This window comes from Carettochelys insculpta, chromosome 2 (assembly GCF_033958435.1).
Source record: "Carettochelys insculpta isolate YL-2023 chromosome 2, ASM3395843v1, whole genome shotgun sequence".
In the NCBI taxonomy this organism is placed as follows: Eukaryota; Metazoa; Chordata; order Testudines; family Carettochelyidae; genus Carettochelys; species Carettochelys insculpta.
In genome coordinates this window covers 275,285,853-275,308,136 of record NC_134138.1, presented here as the reverse complement: position 1 = coordinate 275,308,136, position 22,284 = coordinate 275,285,853, and the positions used below count along the sequence as shown (strand labels likewise).

The 22,284-nt window shown below is 49.8% G+C and overlaps 1 protein-coding gene across 1 annotated transcript in view; it reads right to left on the bottom strand.

Moving 5' to 3' along the window:
- Nucleotides 1-1,432: 1,432 nt before the first annotated feature.
- The window catches only part of LOC142008961 (uncharacterized), a 28,242-nt gene continuing 7,390 nt past the window's right edge, over nucleotides 1,433-22,284 (bottom strand). The window contains exons 4-7 of the mRNA XM_074986346.1: nucleotides 5,912-6,129; nucleotides 4,317-4,424; nucleotides 2,694-2,780; nucleotides 1,433-1,702 (exon numbers count right to left, since the gene is read on the bottom strand). Of these exons, the coding sequence (XP_074842447.1) occupies nucleotides 1,592-1,702; nucleotides 2,694-2,780; nucleotides 4,317-4,424; nucleotides 5,912-6,129 (524 nt within the window). The 3' untranslated portion in view covers nucleotides 1,433-1,591. The remainder of the gene's footprint in view (nucleotides 1,703-2,693; nucleotides 2,781-4,316; nucleotides 4,425-5,911; nucleotides 6,130-22,284) is intronic.

Here is a 22,284-nt window from a genome sequence, read left to right as displayed (position 1 = left end):
CAGAAAATTCCCATCCCGGTTCAAACCACGTGTTAATGTGTCGAATTTGAATATAAAAGACAGTTTGGCAGTCTCCCTTTCAAGAGTGGTGTGAAAATTTTTCTTCAGTTGTGCTTGTTTTTCATTACAAATAACATTTTTATATCAAGTTTTTGTGTTTATTTTCAATGATGAATTGAGTTTTTTTTTAAAAGGGGTGTGGCTGGATGATGGTAAAGAAGAGGTGGGGCGGTGTGAAGGTTTCTCAAAAATCAAAAGGGAGACGTGATGCCGAAAAGCTTGGGAACCGCTGCCTTAGACTATTTTTGTGTCTAATCTCTCTCTGGAGGGAGGGTTAAGAGCGTAGGGTGGGGGGGAGGAAGGCAGAGGAAGATAATCCCAGGTGTATCTTCCTGGGTTAAGGGGCTTGTGTCTTATGTGGGTGATGGCACATGCCCTCCAGGGGATCTGAGCCCTTGAGAAGTTTTAAAGTAAAGCCCGTGTATAGGAAAGGTGTTTTAAATGTTTGCGGGCCCCCATTTTCTGCACTTGGCATGCCAGAGTGGGGACAGAGCTCTGACAGGACCACACAACCCTCCTCCCCAGGGCGAGCTCTAGTACCGCCCACATCTGGGTCTCAGACCTCAAGCCTGAAATGTTGGCGGCTGACCATCAAGCCCAGGGGTTTGAGCACTCGCGAGTTGCCACCATTTTAGGCTGGGGCTAGATGGACCCTGGGGCACGTCTGAAGCAAATGGTCACCAACAAACCACACAGCTGCCTGTGTCATACAGCCACTGCCCTGTCACACAAGGAGGGTCCAAACCTTCCCTGGGTAACTCGCTAAGTTCAGCTCAGTCTCAAAGGAGGGAGAGATGTGACAAAGTGGGGTGTGTGAGGATTTTATTCCCCTGGTTCAGTTGCAGGTATTTCCTACTGTCCTGTAGGAACACGAGGTGTATGCCTCAGTTTCCCTGTCCCCAGCATCAATGCCTAACTGGTGATGGACATTTCAGTGTGCTGACTTCTAACTCCCACACAATGGGCCTTCATGCCATTTGTAACCTAGGCGACCAGGTGACACCTTTCTTCCCCGGGAAACAGGACAAAGGGGGGAGGAGGGGCCTGGCTGGTTTGAACTGGAACTTGGCAATTGAGTTGGGAGTCTCCACTGGCTGGAGGAAGGAGGGACAGAACCCTGGCTTGGGGACCCCCTCTTGGCCCCTCTCCCAAGACGGATTGTACTGACGGCTTCTGATTTTGGTGCTGACAAGTCTGGTCTACACAGAGTTCCTGTCTCCTAATAAACCTTCTGTTCTCCCTGCTGGCTGGGACCCCGCCTTGCCCGAAGGCTGTTGGCTCCACCGCTCCTCCCACAAGATGGAGGCAGAGGACAGTCACGCAAGTTTGCAGAAAAGCAATTTATTGTGCGGAGGAGGGCTGGGGAGCAGCACTGGAGTCACTGCTAAGCCGTAGGGAGAAGCAGACACGCTGAAGCCGTTCAGCTCGTGGGCTTTGTTTCCAACGGTGCTTCCTCAAGTGGCGACGGTGTGGAGCTGTGGCTGGTCTGGCAGCACAGCAATGCTTTCAGCTCCTCTCTTGCCGCATCGGGCTAGCCAAACAATCGGAGCCCAGCAGAAACGATTTGCCAGCGATGTTTGCGAATAAACCCGCCCACTTTTCTCCTGAATCGACTCCAGCGGCCCCGGGTGACGAGCTCAGGCTGGAGGGGAAAGAGGTCAGGGTGAGCGTCTCCATGCAGGTGGACGTTGGCTCTGATTGCTCAGTGACTGTTACTTTGGGTTCTTATATTTCATTTGCAATGCCTACAGGCTCCGCCTATGAGCAGGGTGCCGGTAGCTGCTGGACACGGGCTCAGGGGTTTGCCTTCTAGATAAAAGGGTGCAAAGGGTGGAAGGGTGACAGTGTGACATGCCCAAGGTCACGCAACTGGTCGGTGCAGGGCCAGGAGTAGCACCAATGTCTCCTGAGTCCCCATCCAGTGCCAGTGCTGCTGGAGCATGTGGCCTGTGCAGAGCCACCAAGATCAGCCTACTGGGGTCACTGCAGGCCTAGGAGGGTTCTGGGGGGAGGAGCAGCCCTCAGGAGTGTGTGTGAGCACAGGGCTCTTGGACAGAGGGTGCCATCACTCTGAGGGAGGGAGAGAAGCTTGCCTGCTGGAAGGACAGAGTGCTAGGGCCTTGCCATTGATGGCACAGGATGATGAATGGCCCCTGTCCCCTCCCGCTTTGCTGCTCTAAGCCTTACCCCCACTGTGGGCAGGGCCCTGCTGTAGGGCGAAAAGGAAGAGCCAGGCCTGGAGCCTTTGGTCTGGTGCGTGGGAGCAAGGGCCGCTCAGCGTCTGCACCGTACAGTGTGTGTAAGCGTCGCTGCCAGACAAAGGCTCCCCACACCCACCCCTGCCCTTGCCCTGTTCCCAGACACCCAGTGGAGCTTTCAACTTCCTAGGTGTCCCAGAGGGCCTGGCATTTGCTGCATGCGGTTCTGCTGGCGGCTGCAGGGTGCCCACTCCCGGCTCAGAGGGGAAGCGGGGGCAGGATGTCTTTGTCAACTCCCTGCCAGCAGGTGGAGCTGGACACGTGTCCTGGGACACTTGTGCCGGGGGGACACACCTGGACAGGATCTCAGCAAGGGGAACCCTGAGTCCTGCGTCAGCCCAGCCACCCGCTGAGAGGAGCCGTCTGGTCACTCACCTCCTCCTCAGACGCCTCCTCACACTTGATAATGGCGGACGGGGGGTCCTGCTCTGTGGAGAAGAATCCGGAGCAGTCCTTGATCAGCTGCCAGGGAGAGAAAAGGAGGGGGGGTCAGTGCATTTCTGTCAGGGAGCCCCACCGTTGAGGCTGCTTGGCTGTGGAAAGCTGCTCCCTGATAGGGCTGGGTCACACGTTCAGCTGGAGATTATCGGGGGAGCTCAACCTCAGGCCTGGTTTGGCCGGAGCAGGTGCCCATTGTGCAAGGCACTGTGCAAAGACAGACCAGAAAGCAGGTCCCTGCTCTGAGGCGTTTACCGTCTATTGAACCCTGGCCCCTGTTCAGCTGGGCCTTGCTGTGCGAGCGGTGCCCACCGAATCTGAGGGACTCGTTGCGTACTCCAGCAGAGCAAGAGGGGCCTGCAGAGAGCAGCATCTGGGTAAATGTAGCTGTAGCGACACCAATAGTATGAGCCAAAATCTAAACACAGTTGAGCCACGCGAGGCTGGGTGGCTGTCAGGGCAGAGCACGCTTTCAGAACTGGAAGCCTGGGCCTTCGGTCAAAGAGCTGGGCTGCAATTTGGAAGACCTGAATTGAATTCTCCACTCTGCCACTGCCCGGGCTTGTGGCCTTGGGCCAGTCACCTCACCCCCCCAGTGACACAGGGATCAGAGCACTCCCTCCCGGCCAGCCTTTGTCTCTCCGGTCCATGGAGATGGTGAACTCGTTGGGGCCGGGGCTGTGTCTCTGCAGCACCTGGCACTGTGGGGCCCTGATCTCACAATGCTGGGGTGCCACAATCAATATTATACACAAAGTTCATCCCTGGCTTCTTTGGACAGCATACCCGAGATTAAAAGCCACTCAGAGCTACCATTTGGGGCTGGACGGGTGGGTGAGCTTGTACCATCGATGTAAGGCTCAGTAGCAGGATCCTGTGTATTTCCCACTGTACCAGAACACTCTTTGTTCCTTAAAGACCCTTGTTGAAACTTACGTATTCTGTGAGACCTGCATCATTCTGTTGGTCAATGCCAGGCACAGATATCAGATGCAGTGGCGCTGGCAATTTTTAGGGTGAAAGGGCTGAGTTACGCCCCCTCCCGTACACCTGTGTGTGCCCCTCCATCAGCGGCCAACTCTCCCGGACCAGACCAACTGGATGTCATTCGCAGCAATGGCATCCAGGCCATATGGCCCAGGAGGGTCGGCAACCCTAGCCCCTCGCTGCTCCCAGTGGGCACACAGCTGAGGGAGCTGCTGAGCTCTGGGCTGGTAGCAGGACCTTGGACAGCAGCAGAGAAACCAAGGCTGGTGGCCTGGACCCTACAGCCGGTGGGCTGAGGAGCCCAGAGGCAATGGGACTACAAGGGCTGATGGAGCCCATGAAGATGGGGTGTGGTGGGGAAGTCATAGGGAAGAGGGGGATCCCAGCAGCTTGGCAGGACCCCAAGTGGGCCAGCTAGAGGCCGGGACCCAGTGCTGACCCTGGACATGGAGAAGCTGTATATAAACCTTGGGGGACTATGCCTCCCCCTCAAACCCTTATTCTCACACCTATAGTTGGATCAGTGAGAAAGTGGATCAGGGGAGCTGTCCCCATGCAACGAGTGACCCTTACCCCGTCCTCTTTGTATTCGCATTGGTTGATGTCGCGTTTGTCAGATACCAGGCACACTGTCTCTTTAATGGAAAATTTCAGCGGTTGGACAGTTCTCGAAGTCATGTCCTGAGAAGACATTGAATGAAAGAACAAAATAAACACTCCCAGTGAGCAGCAAGGCAGCAGGCTCCACTTTGGGCTTGTAAATGTTTTTCTTTTATGTTATAGTATCGCCCAGAGCCCTAGCTTAGGCATTCTGGCTGCATCCTGGTGGGGGCTGCTCACACACATACGCAGGCAAGCCCGTGCCCTGCGTCGATTCCAGGCCAAGCAGAATGCAGGTCTGACATGTTGCAGCCCACTGAAGTAATATTTATAATCACCCTTAGCTGTCCAGGGCCTGCCATCCCTCAACTGCTGCTCAAAAATTAAGCCAGAAATGTGACTTTATGTGCTGTGACTGGCTCTGGGGTAGCTCCGTTGTGTTAAGTGGGGGCGGATTTGCATCAGATGAAGGTCTGGCCCATGTGCTGAGTGCTACGTTTTGAACAAATAACAAGTACATTGCAATTCCTCTCCCATCTCCTGCCCTCCTCTGACCTGGAGGTAATAAGACACCCTTCCTCCCAATCCTTATCTTATCTACTTAGATGGTAACAGTCTTCTTAGTGTGAACTGACTCTCTTTATGTATCTGTGCAGCACCCAGCACCCTGGGTATAAATATCCTTTAGCTCCCTCCATCAAGAATAGTACCAGGCATTCGGCCACTTTGTGGCTAGTTAAAAGTGATGCTTATAAGAGGTTAGCCGTGTTTTTAAATAAACCTGTCTTCTACATGCAGAGAAATTTGGTTTCTCCATACAAGGAGTCCCAGGGGGTGTACCGAATTCAGAGGTTATCCTCTTACACCTTCTCAAACCTTCCAGAACCTGAATCTTTTAATGGCCAATACGTAGTCTTCATTTGTAAAGGCTCAGAACCCAGACAGCAATTGGAAAAAATGACCTATATGCCCCATGGTTTTTTAGCCTCATTTTTAAGCCAATCCCATGATTTTTTCCAGGGCTGACTCATTCATTTTGAATGCGTATGGCTGATCACTGCCTTTGTGCCACGTGCTGGACAAACCCAATGTACAAGGTGCTGGCCCAGAATGGCTCACAGTATAACCCACGTGGAAACCATTCCCTGCCTGCTGAATTTGAATGAACAGCTGCTTTCAGGCTGTCGTCAGCAGCCGGAGCAGGAAGCTGCTGCATGGTAAGAAAGGGAAGTGGTGTATGGCCGTGACTCTGCTTATATTTCACTCACTCTTCAAAACTCCGACTACCAGGCTGATCACAGTGACACCAGCTGACTTGTCTATAAATGCCCTGTTGCTCCCTTTCGCCCAGTGTCTGCTGAGTTGGCAGGGAGCAGGGATGTCACTGTTTGGGAAGCACCTCACCCACAGCCAGCAGCACCAGAACCAGCTCCAGCTCATAACAGCCAGGCTGCAAACACCTGGCTGGTATCAGAGGCAGCGATTCCCCACCACCACCCTGAGCTGCTCTGTGAGTTCAAGCACCAATGCAGGTACACCAGCCCCAAAGGGATTTGCAGGTCACTCACCCAGTCTGGCTGAGGCTCAGCTTCCAGGAGCCGGTAGCGCAGTGTTAGGCCTGGGTCTTGGTTGTACACCTGAACTGCAGCTAAGAGGGCATCCTCGTGGGATGGCAGAGGGACAGATGATGGTGTGGGCGCTGCTGTGACCAGCCCAACGATCAGCAGGGCTTGCAGGTAGGTCTGCATCCTGTGCCCTGTGGGATTCAGAGCGAGCTGGGTGGGCGCTCCTGTCCCTCCTGGGGAAAGCCCTTTTATAGGCTGCCTCCTCCATATGGGGTACTACCTCATTGGCTGCCTGTTTCAGTCCTCTCTTAACCAGTGGGTTCCTCCCTCCACTTACAGGGCTTTTTCATGGGAGGTGGGCAAGGGAAAGGAGGAAATTTTTCAAATACATTGTTGAAATCCTGTGCATCAATTGCATAACTGCCCATGGTGGGGACTGGGGGCTGGCTGGGGGCCTCTGCGCTGGAACGGCTGAGCTACGTGTCTGAAGGCAGTTGGGCCAGACCCTTGGCTGGTAGAAGTTGCCAAAGTTCCCTGGGCTTTCACGGATAGACACGGACTTGCCTATTTGTCCCCTCGTGTGCAGACAAGCAGAGCTTTACCCCTCAGCTCTCTGGCCGGAAATCACACCTGCATGACTCTTGGCAGGCCCAGGTCCTGGTTTTGCAGGTACCACCTCTAAACCCAAGGGGAGCAGACAGTTCATCGACAACTGATCACGGCACACAGCACTGCTTCCCGCACGCCCGTGTGCTCTTTGTGTCCCAAGCCCCGGGGCTTCCCCATGTCCAACAGGAGGGCCTTGTTCCAAAGCGTGAGAAAATTTGCTATTTGGAAGCCTTCCCTTGAGTCAGTCTAAGCTATATGTGACCCTGTTGCTCCTAGCCATACCCACAGCCAGCCTCCCCAAATGGCTGCCCCTCTTTTTTGGCGCTAACTCCCCAGCAGGCTGCTGCCCCTTTTTAACTTAGCCTGTGTTCACAACTGGCCCATTCTCAGGACGCATGGCTGGGTCCCTGACCAACAATTCATTCTGAGAGTCAGATTTCCCGAACGCAACTTCAGACGTGTCACCCAAAGCCAGTTATCGCCTGCTGACCACTTCCTCTGGAGCCACAGGTCCTGCAGGTCCATTGAGCACAGCAATCAGACTGTCAGACCTCACCTGCCATGCGACTAGACCGTGTTTGCTATGAGTGGGGCTCTGGCCACACTTCCCCACTCAGATGCAACACCTTAAACAGGGTGGCTGGTCCAGCTGGCTGGGAGGTATCCTTGATCAGGATTCTGCTATGGGGTAAGAACAAGAAGTCTTGGGAAGGTGCATGTTCTTTCTTCAGCTCCTTTCTTGCACATCCTGCTCAGTGGTTTAGCTCCGGTTTTGAAATCCAGGCAAGATGGACAAGGTTTGTAACGGACAATTCCATCCTTCCCGGGGCGGGAGGTGAGTTGAAGCCGGTGCTGTGGTCATGCAGGATTGGATGTCTGTGTGCTCATACCACTTACTTCCCTATCAGTTATCTGCTGAAACACTAGCTACATCGAACCTGTTTTATAACACTCCCCACCAGTTTGTGCGCTAATTTTTTTCCATCCATGGGTGGAATAAATTTTGTCATGTGCACCAATGCACGAGCAGATGTGCACCACCCCAGACACATATGCTGCTGCTGTTGGGTACTTCACTAATAGTCTGTGCGGCACCTGAGTCGCTCCTGGGTGGCTGACCAAGTGCTTAGTTTACAGGGAATGCTGCTCCCCATTAACCTTTCCAGTCCTTGAGTCTGGATACAATTCAATGTGCAGTCACACCCCCAGATACGCCCATTTGAGTTATGAGAATTCGACTTTCCGAGGAGTTTCATTTAATACCCCTACTTCAGCTTGCGAGGCATTTCCTCGCATTTCCGAGGACCGATTTGGAGGCTGGCAGCTCTGGTAGGCGAGCACCAAAGGGATGGAATTGGCTGTGCTGGTCTTGACGAAGAGGCCGTGCAGGGGGGGCGGCGGCGCCCTGCGAGAGGGCGACAGGTTGGTGCGGGGAGGTAGACTCATCCGAGTCCTGGCAGTACATCACGCCGCTCTGCGAGACGTGGATGCTGGGCCCGCAGCCCATCCGAGCCCCGCTGCTGCCGCTCACCCCCCAGGTGGCCGCCGCCGTCCGCCCTGCACAGCTGTGCCTTGGGCGCCACTCGCCGTCCATGGCGCTCCCTCCCATTTAGCGCCTGGCTCGCCCGCCACTGCCACCTCGGCTGCCACCGGCAGGGCCTCTCCGCCGCACAGCCCCACAAGAGAGAGGCATCGCCCCTCACCAGCTGGGGGCCCCCTGTGCCTGCCTAGCTCCCCACACGGCCAGCCCCTTGCAGAGCCCACTCCCCACCTAACCTAAGCTGCGCTCCGGCTGGGCTGCCTCCCCATGCCCTGCTCTGCCCTGACCGCCCCCGTGCACTGCATTTAATGGGATTTGGTGCTGTTTTAGCATAAATGGGTGTACATTTCGGGGCTCAGGAACGCATAAAATTTTTTCCCATTGAAATTAATGGTAATTACGTTTTTGACTTATGAGAATTCACCCTAAGAGGGGTTTTTCAGGAGCGAATGACCCTTGTAAGGCAGGGGAAGACTGTAATTCTTATTATTCAGATTGTAACATCTTGATCACAACACCGTGTTTTGTCCTGCAGAAGTAGCCCCTGGAGATTAGGGAGCATCTTTTGCATGTACCCTCCCCCCAGTGTTTAAGATGGTGTGGAATTGAATCAACTGGAGATGATTGAAATTGGCCAATAGTTGGCAGACTTGGTAAATTCATCATGGGACTTCTGGCAAATTACTTTTTCTCTGGGCCTCAGTTTCCCATCTGTGAATACTGGGGCTTCTTTGCTCCCACTCTTTACCTGCAGGGCCTGTTTAGATTGAATGTGTACAAGGGCAAAGACTTTCAAATACTGTGTGTGCCTCTAGCACTGGGTTTTTGTTGGTATCTGCAGGTCCTCGTGTCGTACGAGATGGGATGGCTGAGGCACATGGCCGCGAAGAATTCCTCTCTTAAGGTGTGTCCGTCATCACTGCCCAGAAGATTGATGTGGTCAGGGTCAATCTTCCAGAGTTGAGTTCTGGGCACCTGGTGAAGATGCACGAAATCGAACTATCAGGGATGATCAGTCAACCCCCGTGTTCCTCAAGACCACAAGGAGAAAGGGAGGTTGACGGGAGAGTTTCTCCCGCCGGCCTCCCTCCGCGAGGACGGCCAGGTGAGTCGATTGTAGATAAGTCGATTCCAGCTGCACAACTGTCTGAGCTGGAACGGCATATCTACAATTGACTTCAAGGTCTGGCGTAGACTTGGCCTGAGCCTATATCTTCTGTTGAGCACTGGCTGCTCTGGGAGTCCCAGCACCCCTCTGCTGCAGCCCTCTGGTTTAGTGCTGCTCAGACCTTTGCAGCCGCATTCTTGCAGGTGCATTTGTAACAAGAGGCTGCTTTTGTATCTGCCAGATGTCTGTGTGCTTCCTCCGGGCAGCTCTCCAGCACCGGCCTGACCACTGAGCTCTGCTTATCACAGGACTCTAGTTTAATTGAGACTGGAGGTGGGGAGGGCACTCTTGCTTGCCCTGTGGTACCAGTCTGTTTACCCTGCAGTGACGTTCTCCCAGCTGGGAGCACAGCATCCTCCATCCTGGCCGTGGGAAGCTGACCAGCACTTACCTCTCATGATATTCTAGATCCCTCATGCCTAAGGAGGTTGTGGAATCTCCATCACTAGAGACATTTAAGAACAGGTTGGATAAATGTCTAGCAGGGGTGGTCTAGACAGTACTTGGTCCTGCCTTGAGGGCAGGGGGCTGGACTCTCAAGGTCCCTTCCAGTCCAAGCATTCTATGGTAGTCCAGGTCCCTCAGGCAGCTCTGACTGGCATTTCTTCCCTGTCCACCCTGTCCCCCAGATCTGTAGGGCAGCTGCCTCCTGCGCAGCCAGCCAGCACATCCACCCTGAGTCCCCGCTCCCCAGTCCCAGCATCCAGCCCCTTCTTCCGGGGCCCAGGCAGCACGGATGTTCACAGAATCCTCAGCGTTCATAGAGCCCCCATGACTGGTGAAACTGCCTCTTAACCTCCTGAGTGTAATGGAGTTCTGCTTATTTCCACCAGGTGAGGTTCCCATTGATTGTAACCTGGGGCAGTGTAGGGACATTGGTCCCCGGAGGCTCCCCAGCAGCGGGGAGGATGGTGAGTTAACTGTCTGGCACTGGGTTTCCCTGACAGCACGTCACAAGGACCGCTGCCCTCTGGATATTGAACATTGGATGCTCTTGTGAACATGGGCTTGGCAACCTAAACCCAGGGTCGTGGCTGGTCTGAGAGCCCAGCCCTGCTTGCCCTGGCACGTTGGCCAGGAGGTATTGCCTGCAAAATGAAGCAACAGCTTTGGGGAGTGCCCAAGGGCACAGCTAACCGATGCGACAGGATGGTCCTTCCCAGCACTGGGTTGGGAGAGGCTGCGTAGTGCTGTGGGCAGGTCCCTGTGACCGCAGCAGACACCACTTTCACTCCTCGGCAGCGGACCCTGATCGGCGGGAGAAGAAGTGCATGTGGTGGCCATTATAGCCCCCTGCAGGATCCTTGGGGACCACTTATCATGGGTGTGGCCAAGTTTTCTGTGGTCCCACAAAGTTTGTTTCCAGCCACCAGTCCTGGCTCTCAGCATCCTGTGCTGTTCTTGAGCTGTAATTTACCCCTAAATGTCTTCTCAGAGGCCCGTAAGCAGTGGAAGGGTTGGTGAAGCTGCTAGACAATATTGACCTCCCGCGGTACAGCAAATTCTCTTGTTTGGCACCGGTCAGGTCCCCAGGGGGTCAGACCAGAGAAGTTCAACCTGTAATAATTAATATGTGAATTAAATTATAACATTTTAATCACAAAGTTGAGTTTTCTCCAGCCAAACTTCTCTCCTCAGCCTGAGGAGTGCTGCTTCCCTGGAGTTCAGGTTAAACCAGGCCCCCTCAAACTCCCAGCCCTGGTCAGACCAATTGTGCAATCTGCCTGGGGGCTCCCAGCAGGACAGGGGATGAAATACTGTCCATGTGCTCAGGCTGATACACACATCTCATAGAGCTAGAGGGAACCTCAGGAGGTCATTGAGTCCAGCCCCCTGTCCTCTTGGCAGGACCAAGCACCCTCCCAGACAGTTATTTTTCTATTTGCCCCAGATCCTGAAATGGCCTCCTCAAGGATAGAGCTCACAACCCTGGGTTTAGCACCCCAATGCTCAAACCACTGAATTATCCCTCCCCTGGTAATTGAACTTTCCATCCAGTATTATTTTATGCAACCACCTACAGGCAGGCTTGACCCTGGGACCTCTAGACCTACAATAAAGAAGCCTCTACAGTGTGAGCTACAAGTCAGCTTGTACAAAGGGGCGGGGGGGAAAGGAAAGGCCAAATCCCACATTAGGGATGCAAGTGCCCACGTGTCAGAGACTTTTGCCTTAGCGGCATCCACAGGGCTGGCTGTGGCACCCCCTTGAGTGCTCATACTCCTGCGTTGGTACATCAGGCACTGCCAAGGCTGCGTCCTGTCACTTCCTTCTTATGGCCCTGGGGTGGTTGTTTGGAACTAGTCCCTCCCTAGCGCATGGTCAGCAATTTCCTTTCTCTGGTTGTGCATTGGAGCTGTAAATAGTTTGTTTGCTGTAGGTAGTGAACTAGTTATTAAACTCTTTAGTTAGTAAGTCAGGGGCCCAGTGGGGGCTTTGCCCCAGGTGGGGCATGGCCAGGTCTCTGGGTTTTAAGTCCTGCACTGACCATAACCTCTGCCTGTTAGTGACCCCCTCATGGCAGCTATCTGAAGTGCTTGGGGTAATCGCAGGTAAAAGAGAAGTGTCTGTAAGTACTTCAGTTCCAGGATGAAAAAAAGAGAACAGCCTCTATCTGAGAGCTCTCCTCCTGGAGGCTGCTGTCTGCCCGTTCTCAGAGCCATCCTAGCTGGACTTAACTCCCAGGACTTCAGCTTCAGCACATAGTACACCACCAGCACCAGGCTCTTCCCAGCACCGCTCCCCTTCACCCAGTGTCCAAGAAGTTGAAAAATCGTGACCGAGCACTGAGGAAGAAGGGGAATCAGGTAAAGAAAATCCAACACTGGTCTGCATGGAGGTACATCCCCTAGGGCAGGGGTCTGCAGCCTGCAGCTCCAGATCTGCCTGCAGCTCTTTGAGGACTTCTTTGTGACCCCCAACGCTATAATTGTAAACTAAAAAAAAAAAAACTGATTATTTTCGATACACGGTGAACGGCTAAAAGCCCCAAAATGAATAACTCACCTCTAAATAGCAAATGAGGTGTGAGCTCAGAACGGTGGATAACTCCCCCTGTGATATGCGCAGTGGATTGTGGGGTAAGATACGGTCTCTGCCTTTTGATCATGTTGCTAATAAAGTCTCGATTTGGAAAAGGGAAAGGAAGCTTGCGGCATTCCTGCTGTGAAGGGCAACATACATTTTAAGAAAGAAACCCAGAAATTAAATGTGAAGTAAAAGTGGCATAATCAAAGTGTGTTTGGGAGTGAAAGTCAGCAAGACAGTGGGACAAACACACACGTGTAAAGTGTGAGGAAATAGAACATGTAAAATGCTTGTGAACATCCTTCCGTAAATGTGTATTGCGTTACAAATCATTGTGTGTGCGCTGTTCTTAAAAGAGGGGTTACAAAAAGTATGGTTTGGCTTTATTTATTAAGGACTGTCTCGTATTCACATGCACTGCAGCTTGTGAATTATTGAGTTTCTTTACCAAATTTGAAAAAAAATGGCTCTTCTTGCTATTTTGGTTACCAATGCCTGCCCTAGGGGATCTCCTGATCTCCTGAGGTATCCACCACTGACTCCAGGAAGCAGTTTGTCCAAACGCTTGTTGACCCCCTGAAAGAATTCTAGTAGGTTGGTCAGGTATTATTTCCCTTTAAGAAAATGATGTTGACTCTTCCCCAACAAACTATGTTTATCTGTTTGTCTGACAATTCTGTTCTTTACAATAGTTTCAACCAGTTCACCTGATACTGAAATTCAACTTATTGGACTGTAATTGCTAGGATCACCTCTAGAGACCTTTCTAAAAATTGGCATCACATTAGCAATCTTCCAGTCATTTGGTACAGAAGCTTATTCAAAGGATAGGTTAAAAACTACAGTTAGTAATTCTGTGATCTCACATTTGAATTCCTTCAGAACTCCTGGGTGGATAGCATCTGGTCCTGGTGGCTTATTATGGTTAACTATTTGTTCCAAAACCTCCTCTAAAGACACCTCAGTCTGAGACAGTCCTTCAGATTTATCACGTAAAAAGAATGGCTTGGCCTGGGGAATATTCCTAATATCTTCATCCATGAAGACTTATGCAATGTATTCATTTAGTTTTGCTGCAGTGGCCTTATTGTCCTTGAGTACTCCTTTAGCATCTGGGCCATGCAGTGGCCCCACTGGTTGTTTAGCAGGGTTCCTGCTTCTGAACTGCTTTAAAATTATTACTTTCTGAGTTTTTGCCTAGCTGTTCATATTCTTTTTTGGTCTTCCTCATTATATTTTTACTCTTCATTTACCAGAGTTTATGCTCCTTTCTATTTTCCTCCCTAGGATTTAACTTCCACTTTTTAATGAGGCTTTTCTGTCTCTCACTGCTTCTTTAACTTTGCTGTTTAGCCGCACTGGCACTTTTTTGTTTTCTTACTATGTTTTTAAATTTGAGGAATATCTTTAAGTTGAGCCTCTTTTACAGTGTCTTTAAAAAGTTTCTGTTCAGCTTGCAGGGATTTTACTTTTGGCACTGCGCCTCAAAGTTTAACTGACTTCCTCATCCCTGTGTAGTCCTCCTTTCTGAAATTAAATGTCGTAGTGTTGGGTTGCTGCAGTGCTTTGCCCATCACAGGAATCTCAAAGCAAATTATGCTATGGTATCTACGACCAAGCAATCCAACTATGTTCACCACTTGACCTCGGTCATGTGCCCCACTGAGGACTGAATTAAGAACTGCCTCTCTTCTTGTGGGTTCTAAGATGCAGCCGTGTAAGGTGTCAAGAGACAATCACTGCATCTCATCTTTAGGTGAACATTAGGACTGCCATACTTGGTCAGACCAACTGTCCATCTAGCCCAGTATCCTGTCTGCTGACATTGGCCTGTGCCAGGTGTCCCAGAGGGAGTGAACTGAAAAGATAATGATCTCTCTCCTGCCATCTGTCTCCAGCTTCTGACAGAGGCTAGGGACACCATTCCTTATCCATCCTGGCTAATAGTCATTAGTGCACCTAACCTCCATGAATTTATCCAGCTCTCTTTTAAACCCTGTTATAGTCCTAACCTTCACAGCCTCCTCCGGCAAGGACTTCCACAGGTTGACTGTGTGCAGTGTGAAGAAGAATTTTCCTTTTATTTGTTTTAATTTCATTTGGTGTCCCCTAGTTCTTATATTATAGGAACAAGTCAGTCATTTTTCCTTGTTCACTTTGACACCACTCATAATTTTATAGACCTCTATCATATCCCCCTTTAGTTTCCTCTTTTCTAAACTGAAAAGTCCTAGCCTCTTTAATCTCTCTTCCTATGGGACCCATTCCAAACCCCTAATCATTTTAGTTGCCCTTTTATGAACCTTTTCAAATGCTAATATATCTTTTTTTGAGATAAGGTGACCACATCTGTACGCAGCATTCAAGATGTGGATGTACCATGGTTTTATATAAGGCCAATAAGATGTTCGCTATCCCTTTTTTAATGATTTCTAACATCCTGTGTGCTTTTTTGACTGCCGCTGCACACTGAGTGGACATTTTCAGAGAACTATCCATGATGACTCCAAGATCTCTTTCCTGATTAAATGTAGTTAAATTAGCCCCCATCACATTGGGGTTATTGGTGACATGTACCCAGTACAGGGAGAATTGAAATTCCACATTATTACTGATTTTTTTAACCTTTTATAGCTTTTCTGATCTTCCTGAGCATTTCACAGTCACTATCACCATCCTGGTCAGCATCAGAGAGGTAGCTGTGTTAGTCTGTATCCTCAAAAACAACAAGAAGTCCGAGGGCAACTTGTAGACTAACAGATATTTTGGAGAATTGCATCTGACAAAGCGGGTCTTTGCCCATGAAAGCTTATGCTCCAAAATATCTGTCCATAAATTGCCAGAGGATTTCTCATGGTTTTCACCCTATTCAGATGGTCAGTAATATATCCCTACTGCAGTGTTCTTATTATTAGAGCATGGAATTGCTATCCACAGAGAGTTTATGGAACAGTTAGGTTCTTTTAAGATTTTCACTTCATTTGATTCCACACTTTCTTTCACATATGGAGCCACTCCCTCACCAGCATGCCCTGTTCTGTCCTTCCGATTATTTTCTACTCTGGTCTGACAGTGTCCCGATGCCGAATGGATCAATATCCTCATTCAGTAGGAGGCACTCTAGGTCACGCATGCTGTTATTTAGATTTTTTGCACTTGTAAACAAGGACTTTAAACACTGGTCACTTTTTAGCATGCTGCCACTGCAAGATCTGATTGAATAGGACTGTGCATTTCACTCATATGTTGCACTGACCACTTACTGGCCATCCGGCGGGCCTTCCATTCTATGAAGCACAGCACACCATGGGATCAGAGAATGTTCTGCGGGGCGTGGGTGTGGGGGGGGTCCCACGGTACTTCCCCTCCCACATAAACGACACCGAACACCGTGGAGGGCGCAGCTGGGTCTTCTGCTCAGCTCTTGCATATCCTGGTTGACAGTTCAGCTACGGTTTTGTAATCCAGGCAGGATGGAGTGAGTTTGCAACAGACAATTCCATCTTTCCCTGAGGGGTATTTAAATGAAAACTGTTGCTCTGTCACAAGCTGTTCTGTTGGTTAGTAGCTGAAATACTAGAAAGTCTTGACGTGTCTAATAATACGCACCTAGTAGCCTTTTTAATCCTTGAGTCATGATACCTCTTAATTAACCCATTGTCAATTGCTATCACAAATCGTCCATTCTCTTACTGTGTATATGCAGAAAAGTTAGCACTTTGGGGCCCTGACCTTGGGTGCCATAAGTCCACTGATTTCTGATTGCTCTGAGAGTTCAATTAGAATAGGGGGTTGCAAAGTGGGGGGCAACCCCACTCGGGGGGGCATGAAATGCCATGAGGGGGCACAGCACAATCCGCTGCTGGGTCTCAGGCTCATCCAGCTCGTGAAAAATGTTGAGATATGTTGCTGTTTTTATGTATGTGCATTCACATTTCTACTAATAGTATAGTAGTATATATATAGCATATTGGTATGCAGTATTCAAGATCTTGGCGGACCATGGTTTTACATAATGGCAATAAGATACTCTCCGTCTTATTCTCTATCCCTTTTTTAATGATTCGTAACATCCTGTTTGCTTTTCTGACTGCCACTGCACACTGCATGGATGTTTTCAGAGAATTATACACGACCACTCCAAGAACTCTTTCCTGATTAGTTGTAGCTCAATTAGCCCCCATCATACTGTATGTATAGTTGGGGTTATTTTTTCCAATGTGCATTACTTTACATTTACCCACATTAATTTCATTTGCCATTTTATTGCCCCAACACTCAGTTCTGTGAGATCCTTTTGAAGTTCTTCACATTCTACTTTGGTCTTAATTATCTTGAGCGTTTACTGTCGTCTGCAAACTTTGCCACTTCATTGGTTACCCCTTTCTCCAGATCATTTATGAATAAGTTGAACAGGATTGGTCCTAGGAATGACCCTTGGGGAACACCACTAGTTACACCTCTCCATTTGGAAAATTTACCATTTATCCCTACGCTCTGTTCCCTGCTTTTTAACCAGTTGTTAATCCACGAAAGGACCTTCCCTCTTATCCCATGACAACTTAATTTATGTATGAGTCTTTGATGAGGGACCTTGTCAAAGGCTCTCTGGAAATCTAAGTACACTTGGATCCCCCTTGTCCACATGTTTTGTTGTCCCCTTCAAAGAACTCTAATACATTAGTAAGACATGATTTCCCTTTACAGAAACCATGTTGACTTTTGCCCAGCAAATTATGTTTTTCTATGTGCTTGACAATGTTATTCTTTCCTATGGTTTCAACTAGTTTGCCCAGTACCAACATTAGACTTACTGGTCTGTAATTGCCAGGATTGCCTCTATAGACCTTTTTAAATATTGGCATCGCACTAGCTATCTTTCAGTCATTGGGTACAGAAGCTGATTTAAAGGGTAGGTTACAAACCACACTTAATAGTTCCGCAATCTCACATCTGAGTTCTTTCAGAACTCTTGGGTGAGTGCCATCTGGTCCTGGTGACTTGTTATTGTTAAGTTTATCAGTTAGTTCCAAAACCTCCTCTAATGACACCTCAGTCTTGAACAACTCCTCAGATGTGTCATCTACATCTCAGAAAGAAATGGAGACTCTTTTGAAAAAAATTACCGACAGCATCTTAGAAAACCTCATCTTCTGAGTTTTTTCTCCAGATGTTCTACTTAGATTATCTTGCATTCTGCGTCAGCTCAGCTGGAGGCACCTGCTTTCCTTCAGATCTCACCCTAGCCCCTGTCCTGGTCCTGCACATCATCCCCTCCTCAATTTACCGTTCTAGTCTGACCCACGTAACAGACTGCCTGACGAACTAGCCCTTCCTGTTCAGTTTTTGGGCTTTGCTGGCCAGACTCTGCCTGATTTGTACAGGGAGCTGCACCATACACAGTTCTGACAGTAGACCCAGGAAAACCATGAGGGCAAAAGTAGCACAATGAATGTCTGCCAAGGGACTTCAGTGGACTTTGGTTCAACTGTCAAACTCCTGAAGCTTCAAACGCCCACTAAGCCTTTAGGTTCTGCTGAATTATTGACATGGGCTCCAGACATGAGCAAACACACTCAGGAACAGGGTACAGAAGAAAAGGGGCCCAGAATGCAAACCCAGGGACAGAAGGGACAAGGGAAACTGCACATTAATTTGGAAGATAGCTTTGTTGCCGCAGTCAAAGCAGCAAATTTGGGTGGAGATAATCGCAGTAACTGGGGAGTGCTGGGCTATCACAAACAAGGAACGTTGCAAGAAAGCAGATGGGAAAGCTGATTGGGGTATGCCATGTGACCAGACAGGGCACTGGTACAAGAACTGCCCTAGTAAAAGGGGTAAAGACCCTCTCGAGAATATGTCTTGACAACAATTAGTATAAGTCCTTAACTCCACGAAAAAACCCTCTGATTTGGGGCTTTCAGCCCCCATTGCTTCAGGTCAGCATGGCTTGTCTGTATGCCCATATCTAAATGCTAGGGTTGGGGGGATGTTGTGTAAAATCCTTATAGAGATGGGAGCTTCGGTAGCCATCACTAATATCCCACGGTTGCCTTTGACGTCTAAATTTACTACTTTACCAGGGCCGGGGGAAGCAAGTATGAAAGCACAGCTGAGCAAGCCCCTTTTGCTCGAGACAGAAGGATGTTTTCAGATGGGGTGATTTTATTATCTGCCAAAACAAACCGAAGGTACAATAACAGGAATCAATGTGTTACCAGAATTGGGATGTCATTTACCTGTGGGTGAGTCACCTTTTTTGCAAATACCGTCTCAAAAGTCGAGTGTCAATATGCCTCTGATCTACTCTTTCTAGGTGAGTGTGTGTAGGATGCAGGTGCTGCCGGGATTGGAGGAAGTGTGGGCAGCCAATAAACTTGACTGCGGTTGGATGAATGTCCCACCAGTGGTGATTACAGGACACGCCATCAAAATAACAAGAAATCCTGAGGCACCTTAGAGACTAGCAGACATTTTGGATGACAAGCTTTTGTGGGCAAAGACCTGCATCGTCAAATGCATCAAAATGTAATTTGCCAGCTGGATCGTGGTGGCTCACCACTGATTACCGAAAGAATAACATGCATGCTGACAGGCTCACCCGCTAGTTGTAGGCCCTATTACTGTTCTTTCTACTGTATATAGTGATCACGAAGGCTGGGGCTACACTATAGAGTTTTGTCGACAGGCGGCCAGGGTGGCCGGGGCGGGGGGGGCGGTCCTTCTGTCGACATAACTCAGGGAGCAGCTACACGGTTAAAGCATTCTGTCAACAGATTCTTGCTGGAACTCTGCATTTGCCTCGGCAGTATTATTGCCCCCAAAATTTGAACCCGTCAACAGAGTACTGTCGACAGAAGCACAGTATTGACACTTTTGTCAACAGAGGAGGCTTCCGGTTGCCAGGCAGCCCTCTTTGCAGAGCTGCCATTCTGCTTGCTGGCACCAGAGGGCAGTGCAGTCTGGCAGTTATCTGTTGACAGAGCAACTTGTGTGTAGATGAAATCTGTGGACAGAGGTTCTGTCGAGATTTCCCTGACGACAGTTAATTCTGTGGACAGATGCCTCTAGTGTAGACATAACCGTACTGTTTTTGGCTTTAGACATCAGCAATGGCTTTTGAAAACAAAACGCAGTCAAGTAGCACTTTAAAGATGAGCAAAATAGTTTATTAGGTGAGCTTTCATGGGACAGACCCACTTCTTCAGACCATAGCCAGACCTCTCTGCTACTATGCAATGGCTTTTGGTTTGTTCCAATGCACGCAGCAGTCAATTCTGGTTTTCATTTACTGTTAAAGGACGGCAATACGCCTTTACTCTCCTACACCAGGGTTTTCAGAACTCACCTACTTTGTGTCATAGAGCGTTAGCCGATGTGCTGGCAAAGCTGCCAGCCATGGTTTCTTGTAGCGTACAGTACGTTGATGATCCTCTTACCCCCTCACCAGACCGCCAAACGCATATGAAAGATTGAGAAGTGATCCTGCGGCAGTTGGCAGACAGCAGGATAAAATGTAATGTTAGAAAGGCGCAGATTGCAAAGGAGGAGCACCTAGTATCCAAAGGCTACAAGCATTTAACTATGGACTGCACTGATGCTATTAATGCACATCTGCGACCAGCTACTGTCGGGGGAGTGAGGAAAGTGTTGCTGCTGTTCACTTTTTGCCAACTCAAATCCCAAATGATTCAAGGATTGTCCATCCCCTTAATGACCTCCTGAAGGGGACTGGAGGATCGTACGATGCAGTTGAATGGGCACCCGAATGCGAACAGGTATTTAGCACATTGAAACAGAGGCTAAGTGCTGCCCCAGGGTTGGGACTGCCCAATCCAGGGATGTCCAGTACGTTGACCAATCACGGCGAATAGGACACTGTGCTGTAGTGAATACTGGGGTGGCCAACCCATGGGCTCGAGCCACATGTGGCTCTTGGAGCCTTTAAATGCGGCTCCTCCTGATAGGCACATGCAGAGAGTGCCAGGCAGCCACTCTGTGCACACACCTCTCCACTTTATGGGAGAAGCGCGTGGCAGGCCTGGAGGTGGCCCTGGTGGCAGCTGCAGTGAGTTGCTTGCATTGAATTAGAAGGGGGGGTAGGTGGGGCCTGGCTCAGGGGGAGGGCATTTTTTTAGCGTGGGGAGCAGGCTGGGAGTGCCTGACTCCATACAGTTTTGTACAATATAATGTGGTGAATATGGAAAAACAGCCACCGCAAGTGTGGCGATCTTTGAATTCCTACTGGATGCTGCTGTGAATCCATTACTGCCTTTACCTAGGGCTTGCACTGACGTGAGTACAATCTCAAATGCTGGCACCTGACCTAACGGTGCATGTGGTACCTAATTTAACAGGTACTGTGACATCCTTCCTGGCCAGCTGGAGGGCCAGGGCTGCTATGCCATGGCCCCAGCCCTCCCAGGTGGCCGGGGGGCATAGGTAGTTTTGGGAAGGCAGTGCCTTTCCTTGCCTGCTTTACCTCCTGCCCATGCCTCTCCCCGTAGACAATGAGGTCCGGGGGTTACCTGGGGCCAAGCTTTAGGAGAGCGTTTGAAAACAAAGAAAAAGCAAACTGCAGTCTCCGACAGCCGACCTTTCTGTCTTAGGCAGGCACACACGTAACCTCCTCCAGGACACAAGAACCAAAACGTCGCCTTAAGAAGGTGATTTTATTAACAACACAAAGAAGAGGTGCTTGGTAAATATAAACTGTTGCTCGGTGTTAGAGAACAAGCAAAGACAAAGTGGATTCAAGCACAGAGAATTTCTTCGCTGGGATTCAGTTTAAAAATTACAGTGCGCAGTGGGGCACCTCAGCCAGGCTGACGTCCGGCGCCAAACCCAAAATAAAAAACCAAAGAACTAACCTGAGCGCATCTGACGAAATGTTTCCTTTCTGCTTACATAGCTGTTGGTCCAAGATTGCTCTCCAGGCCTGGATGTTAATGAAATCTTCCAAGCCTGGTTTCACACTTACACCATCTCTGCAGCTTTCCGCTTGCCACACAAAAGACTCACCCAGCAGGCAACTGCTTCAATTCAAAAATCCCCTTCTCTCTTCCCACTGGCTCACCTGGCTGCTGGCCAAGATAGGACCCACTGGCTCTGAGTTTAGCCTTTACAGGCAATTTAGTTAACTGAATACAGGGATGTCCAGAAATGTAGCAGTGGCTCTGCCATCCATCACCACCCGGCACTGTTGTACTGATTCAGGGACCTGTGGGCAGCTGCCTGGGATGCCGGCTACTCACGCCCAGCTCTTTTCACTTCAACTCTTCCTGAGTCCATGCTGGTTTCAGGACCTCATGTGGCGCAGCCCTGGACTCGCAGAGTTGGGCAGCAAGTCAAGAGGCAAATTTTACGCTAAGGCACATCTCTGGGTCACCTGGCAGTGTTAAATCCCATGTTTAGGAAACGCCATTTCACACCAACCCAAGGAAGAGAGGAAATATGAGACAGTGTCTAAAATGTCTTTCCTCTTTGTGCCATCATGAGAAGCTGCCCTCTCTGTGAGACAGGCTACAGGTCTAGCTGGAGTAGGGCCCTGCCTTCTTGCGGCCGTCCCTGGTATCTGAGTCACTTACAAGCCATTCAGCAGCTACAAGGAGGAGGCTGGAACTATGATGGAATGATCGAGTGTATTATACCGCCAAGCCAATGCGGAGGCATCTATGCCTCAAATATGTTATTTAATACCTTAGCCACACACTTTAGGCCGTACCACCCATCCGAGCATTAAAGGATCTTAGGATGAACACACCTGGTGGGTATAAGGAAGTTTTGTCACCCAGTGTTTCTTAAACGATGTCTGTGGGATGCTGGCGTGCCGTGAACAGCTCATAGGTGAGCTGCGAGAGTCTGGCATTTTTTTGATATCATACACCGGCAGTCTATATTTTCTCTTATTAAAACCAGCTGCAGTAAACTCTTTCATATCTAGCAACCCCGGGGGCGTGGAGGTTGCTGGATATTCAAATATGCCGCTTAATAGAGAGGTGGCTGTGGCATCCCCGGCAGGGGACCCCACCA